The 7,306-nt window shown below is 40.0% G+C and overlaps 1 protein-coding gene across 1 annotated transcript; it reads left to right on the plus strand.

The window, feature by feature from the left end:
• The first annotated feature begins 417 nt into the window (after positions 1-417).
• On the plus strand, positions 418-1,362 carry LOC147712978 (olfactory receptor 11H6-like). Its single transcript, XM_086920407.1, has one exon. It carries the CDS (start codon positions 418-420, stop codon positions 1,360-1,362), a length of 945 nt encoding a protein of 314 aa, XP_086776533.1.
• The last annotated feature ends 5,944 nt before the right edge of the window (positions 1,363-7,306 follow it).

A 7,306-nucleotide genomic window follows, 5' to 3' on the forward strand; every position in this document is an offset into this window, starting at 1 on the left:
CATCACAACGCATGCTTTTACTATGAATGTTTTTACATCGCAACTTTTACAACGCTTAGTGTTGAGGGGTGCTGGATAGTGAATAGTTTAATTTGCTATTCCAACTCCAGTCCCCGTGGATAGTAGGGAAGGTGTTGGATAGTAAATTAAATCTATTCCCTATCCTAGAGCGCCCCCCAGCGCAATGCGTTGTAATGGTTTGCGTTGTAAAAGTTGCGATGTAAAAGCACTGCGTGGTAAAAGTTGCGTTGTAAAGGATGCTTCCCTTTTAAACACATAAATTTAAGGCATTGCAATTTACAATGGTAATAGCTTAAAATCTCGCAAATGCGAGACCTATTGCATTGCAAATGCTTGTTTTATTTTTAACCTTCCTTCTTATCTTCAACCTACAGATGGCAGTTTGACTGCACAGGAATGAGGAACCACACAAGTGTCACAGAGTTTGTTTTCTTGGGGCTAACGAGTAGAAAGGACTTGCAGACAGCACTTTTCATACTTTTCTCAGTGATCTATGTTCTGACTCTGACAGGAAACCTACTGATCATAACTGCAGTGAGATATGACTCTAACCTCCACACACCCATGTATCACTACCTGGCAAACTTTGCCTTCTTGGAAATCTGGTACACGACAGTCACAGTCCCAAAAATGTTGTTTGACTTCTTCCTGCAGGTTAAAACCATTTCCTTTGCAGGCTGTTTCCTGCAGTTCTACTTCTTATTTTCACTGGGGGCCACGCAGTGCTTCTTTCTCTCCCTGATGGGGTTTGATAGATATTTGGCCATATGCAGTCCACTGCGGTATCCAGCATTAATAAACACTGTTGTTTCCAAGCGCTTGGCAGGTCTATGCTGGATGGCCGGCTTTACCTATAACCTGGTCCCAGTGACGTTTATATCCAGGCTGAATTTCTGTGGGCCCAACGTCATCAACCATTATTTTTGCGATCCCGGGCCACTGTTGGAGCTAGCATGCCTCCGCTCCTACTGGGCGGACTTCATTATGTATGCTTTCACCACCGCTATAATCGTGGGCTCATTGATCTTCACCCTTCTGACGTACATGGCCATCATCTCTGCCATTGTGAGGATCCGCTCAAGCACTGGGCGCCAGAGCGCCTTCTCCACCTGTGCCTCTCACCTCACGGTGGTGGTGCTGTACTACGGCTCAGTGATGTTTGTGTATGTGAGACCAGCATCGCGCTACCCCTCTGACTGGAACAAGATGGTCCCCGTCCTCTACTCAATTGTGACTCCGCTGCTCAATCCGGTTATCTACAGTTTAAGGAACAAGGAGGTGAAGAAGGCTATGAGGAAGGTCATAGAGTTTTATAAAAAGGAGATTGTCTTCTTCAAGTGACCTAGAAATTAGTGTGCAAAGGATTGTTGGAAATTATAGTCAAGATTCCAGAAAAGTAATACCGTGCTCTGGCCTTATTTATTGGCACGTCATTGAAATAAAACACGTTATCAAATTGAATCATTGCCTTCTTTTTAGATATTTGTAAGTTGTTGTGTCCTAAGTAGAAAGGCTGAGGATTGCGCTGGCACTCAACAATGCCAGTGTCACATAGGGCACAGACTGTTGTGTGCTGAACTTGTCAGCAAGGCTTTGAACAATAAAGTTTTCAACAAAGGCTGTTTTTTGGTTCAACACTCTTCAGTATTTTATTCATACTTGTTGAAAGTTGTTGTTTGCCAGTTTCAATTTTTTTTTCAATCAGTCGGTATATTTACTCAAAAATTGTATTTGTATCCAACTTATATTTCAAAAGAATACATTCCATCTATTCCAATGCATTTCGGCCTTGTGGTCCTTCATCGGGGAAGTCTGTGAAACAAAGATAGTATCTATCACTATACGATACGGGTATTTACATATACAATATACAAAACGATACAACTCCGTTAATCAAATTTTTTAGAACATAATGCATTAAATACAGTGTCCAAACAGCGTTTACAGGAACTTGTTTTATGACGCCTGATAGATTGATACCCCTGAATTTTACGCGCTAAGCTTGTTGGTGTATTACTATACTCTACTAGATTTCTCATCCCAAAACTGCTACCAACATCATATTCACATGCCCACAGTTATCACATGTGCCAGAGGGTTTGTAACAGATTTTAAAGAACTGGGTTCGTGTAGTTATAAGCGTTTTAAAGCGCTTTTTTAAACTAAGTATCTTACGCGCAGTTATAGGTCTTACCGGGAATGTTCAAATAACTGGATCGCAAGCTACACAGGAGGCGACTGCTCTCTTCGTGGAAAAGTTGGCGTGTGACGTATATGGGTGGGGCTTCATTTATACTGATGCGCACGCTTTAGTTAAAGGGCCAGGCTATGGATTATCGGGGTATGACAATGTATCACAATGTAAAATGGTATAAGATCTTATAAGCATGCAGCACTATAATTACATGATTTGCGAATCACAAATAGCAACTAAATTCTGTCCGTTCATTAATGCCATGGGGGCGTAAAGTCTGTAAATGGAATATCCAATGATTTTCACATTTTAACAAGGCTTTTCTGTTGTCTGTTTCTTCATTCTTTTCTACAACTTCCAAAATACATGCTTTGATTTGGTTGATCTGGTGGTTGTGCTCGATGAAATGTGTAGCAACGGCTAACTTTAGCATTTTTGTCCTTATATTACTTTTGTGTTCGGTTAACCTGGTCTTAAATTTGCGCTCAGTTTGTCCAACATAGGCCTTGCCACATGGGCATTTCAACATGTATATAATGTTCTTTGTATCACAAGTACCATTAACATTTAATTTGATCTTGTTACCCCTCATGGGGTGGGTGATGGTGTTACCCTCCATAATGTTATTGCAATTACTGCAATTTCTGCATGGGGTGGTTCCTTTAAATGTTGTTGGCGGTTTCATGGCCTTGGGTTTTTTGATGATTTCTCCTATGTTTTTTGCTCTTGAAAATGCAAACAATGGTTCTTCACCGAATATGTTGTTAAAGTCAGGTTCAGTTTGTAACATCCGCCAATGTTTTTTGATGATTTTCTTGAATTGGGGACTGGCTGTGGAATATTTGCTTACGCACGTGATTCTGTCAGTTTTTTTTGCTTTTTTGAGAAGAAAGTAAAGTTTTTCTATCTTTCGGTGTCGCTCTTTCTAAGGCTCGTTAGGATATCCTCTTTTTTTGAATTTATTCAACATGATTTGCATTTGAGTCTTTGATTCTTCAGGGTCTGAGACAATTCTTTTCACCCAGAGGAGTTGTGAGTACGGGAGGTGTTGTTTGAGGGGGGTTGGGTGGAAGCTCTGGTAGGCCAAAAGATTGTTGCGATCTGTAGACTTAGTGTAGAGCGTGGTTTCAAATTTATCTCCTTTTTTGTGAACTGTTACATCCAGGTAATTGATTTGATTCTCATGAATTGCAAAGGTGAATTGTATTCTTTGGTCAATGCAATTGAGTTGTTGGATGTTAGTGATCAAGCGTTCTCTAGTGTCTTTCCACAAAATGAAGATGTCGTCAATGTAACGTAGGTATAGGCATAGCCCCAGTTGCCATTGATCTTTTTGTAAAATGTGGTTGTTCTCATATTGATGCATAAAGATGTTCGCCTATGCTGGGGCTGCCGGATTTCCCATGGCAGTTCCCGACTTTTGTAAGAACCATTTGTCCTCCCATTTGAAATAACTATGCATCAAAGTGAAATTGAGTAATTCCAGAAGAAATACTTTCATGTTTTCCTCATCTTCCATGTGCAAAAGAGCCTCTTCTACTGCCTCTAACCCCAGTAAATGGGGTATAGAGGTGTACAGTGCTTGAAAGTCGATGGTACACATAAGTATTTCTTCATTAGGGTACAGTTTGATGTTATCTAGCTTGGTCAAAAAGTCGGTGGTGTCTTTTATGTAGGAGTTCATAGTGATGACATAAGGTTGGAGGTATTTGTCAATCAGTTTACCCACTGGTTTCTGGATGCTCCCACAGGTGGATACTATGGGGCGACAAGGAGGTTGACTGGAGTCTTTGTGGATTTTTGGTGTTAGGTAAAACTTTGGTGTTTTGGGGTGATCCGTGGAGAGGTATTTTTTCATTTGGTCGTCTACACATCCTTTCTTGATGCCCTCTGATATTATGGTTTCAATGACCGCCTGAATTTCCTTAGTGGGGTTGGAATTAAGTTCCATGTACGTATGTTCATCTTGGAGGTGCAGTAAGGCTTGTGAGTTGTAGTAGTCCTTATTCATGATGACCAGAGCGCCACCCTTATCCGCTCTCTGACAAATGATTTTGCGGTTATCTGCTATGTTTTTAAGGATAGCATATTCTTTTTGAGTGAGATTCCTGGTTTTGGTTTTTCTTCGGTAATTGATTTTACTTAAATCTTGTTTGACTAGTTGTTCAAATAGATCCAGCGTCTTGTGGCTAATGGGAGCCATGTAAGTACTTGTAGTGGTTAGACCTTTCAAGGAGTCTTCCTTATTGTCTTGGTTACCCTGCTGCTCAGTAACGATGTTCGAAAATGAGTGTCTAAGTCTAAGCTTTCTCATAAGTTTGAATAAGCTGATGTTGACTTCTAAATGATTGGTATAAGCTGTTGGTACAAATGATGTTCCCTTCTGAAGAGTTGTGATCTGTAACTTAGTGAGGTTGACGTCTGAGATGTTGATTACTAGGTTATCTATCTGTTCTTCTTCTTGTATTTCTTGGTCGTTGCATTCCGGGTTTGAGGAGGATCTTTCTCCTTCACTGGTCCTTGATCTTCTACTAGACCTCCTGGGTCTTCTTCTTCGTTGGGGCTTACTCCTAAAAAAGGCTGAGCAGATGTACTAGCAGTGGCTGTGGTTGTTGGTCTTGGAGGTCTATTTCTAGGAGCGTCTGATGCGCCATCTGTGTCTGAAGAGGATGTATCCGTCTGTTGTGTATATGGGCGATTTTGTCTTTTTTTGGCGTATACTTCAGCCCAATTATGTACTTCGCCCAATTTATAATCGATGGTATCTCGACGGTATTTACGTAATTTCCTTTAGTTGACTTCTTCTTAGTGTTTTGCCAATTGAGTTTTGGTGTCCTCTAGTATTTTATTCAATTCTTCAGCTGTCATCATTTTACTTAGATCTTCTTTCACGATGGTTATGTTTTTCTCTAATTCTTCTAGTATTTGGGACAATTCCTTGATTATCAACAGGATGAGGTCTAAAGAACACTTATTTAAAATTGCGTACCATTTATCAGTGAATTTTTTGGAATTTTTACACAAGGATGGTTTTAATAATATTCTCAGTCCCCTTGGAATCCTAGACGCTTTGTGGTATCGAATCATAGTGCTGGCATGTAGCCGTTGGTTGATGATTTTTCATGATAGATACAAAAGTTGATTCACTTGTTGATCTTTGGATTTAGTTGTAGTATATTCAATAGTTTCTTCTTGAATAAGTGAATATATTTTGGAAGATTCTTCACTGGAGTATGCAAATGTATCTGCTTTGGTTTCCGTAAGTTTCGTGATCTCATCGTATTGCATGTTTCTTGCTTTGCGTGCTACAGCTATGGAGCAGGATTTGAGTTCAACTATTTTAGATAATAGCCGTGCACGGCACTTTGGTTTATCCTAGGATTAAGTCGTAGGTCGTGCTCCTATGTGTACCCCCCGCTCGGGAGTACAAAATAAACTGAGGATTGCGCTGGCACTCAACAATGCCAGTGTCACATAGGGCACAGACTGTTGTGTGCTGAACTTGTCAGCAAGGCTTTGAACAATAATGTTTTCAACAAAGGCTGTTTTTTGGTTCAACACTCTTTAGTATTTTATTCATACTTGTTGAAAGTTGTTGTTTGCCAGTTTCAAATAATTTTTCAATCAGTCGGTATATTTACTCAACAATTGTATTTGTATCCAACTTATATTTCAAAAGAATACATTCCATCTATTCCAATGCATTTCGCCCTTGTGGGCCTTCATCGGGGAAGTCTGTGAAACAAAGATAGTATCTATCACTATACGATACGGGTGTTTACATATACAATATACAAAACGATACAACTCCGTTGAAAGGCACCAGGATGTATATTCAAGACATGTTTATTCAGTCTTCAGATCAAGTTACATCAGTGATGACTCCAGCCAGCCTAGTGTGGTACCAGCCCCACCAGGAGCAGCCTCCCTAGCTGCTCAGCCCATCTCCAACTGCCACATTCACCCCACTCAGTCACCCAGGCATTCCACGCATCACAGGCACACCAACATTCTAATACCAAGACACACTTTGGCTGAGCAGCTAGAGGCAGCAGGGCTAGAGTACATATTATACAAATATGTAGAATACAACATTATCCCTTTTTCCTTAAACAAAAACAAAAAGGAAACTAGAGGACAATGTCCAATTCGATTTACATTTCAAATCACAAAGATGCAGCAAATGAACAAAGCATCAAAGAGGATGAAAACATTAAAGCAGGAGAAAATCAATAATAATACAAATCTCAAATATCTAGGATGCAGCAATGACAACAAAACATCCAAAGAGAAAAACATTCTGCAAAGGAAGGATGGTAAAGATAAATACAATTTAAAAGCAAAATCCCCCATCCCCCTTAAAAAGAGAATATTTTTTAACATATAACAATACATAGCATTATGTTCCATATACACTGTAACATAAAGCACTATGACCCAAAAGCATTACAAAGAATAGTGCTAAAGGTAACCTACAACTCAATCTCAAGTGTAGGGAAAACAAAAACAAATGGGTTGTCACCCATATAACCAACCATAAAGGTACGTACAAAAGTTCTGTGCACAACTGTATCAGGGATTAAATCCCACAACCAACCCCGCGTAGGAGTTCACCTAGGTACATATTAATGGAAACTAACACATGACCCAACCCCCTCGTGGAGGTTACATACCCCAGAGTAGAAGTATTACACAGTCCCATTGAACTAATAATCCTGGATCTAAAATGGGAACTGACTGAAAATCTAAGATGGGAGTTAATCCATGTACCAAACCCCTTGAAGAGGTTAGACACACCTATGAAGGAGTAGGTGAGGATAATACTTTAAAGAGCTAAACAAACCTAGAACCATCCCTCATGAGAGAACTGTGTAAAGCCAAACATGCAGAAGATCCTGCCATTGCTACAACAAACTATTCCAAATAGAAAAGTACACTCCTACACTGCGCCCACGCCGGTGAATGGTGTATCACCCGAGTTGTGGTTAGAAAACACTTTCCCTGTACAAGAGAAAACAAACAGCACAAACAAAATTGCTAGAAGTCTTAGGAAATGCTGCAGGGTGCATACAGTTATTTATCCAAATTCGC

The sequence above is a fragment of the Lissotriton vulgaris genome, chromosome 5 (genome assembly GCF_964263255.1).
Source record: "Lissotriton vulgaris chromosome 5, aLisVul1.2, whole genome shotgun sequence".
Lineage (NCBI taxonomy): Eukaryota > Metazoa > Chordata > Amphibia > Caudata > Salamandridae > Lissotriton > Lissotriton vulgaris.

Excerpts from the sequence above, each read along its gene's own strand:
- LOC147712978 (XM_086920407.1), top strand. The coding sequence starts at position 418 with ATGAGGAACCACACAAGTGTCACAGAGTTTGTTTTCTTGGGGCTAACG.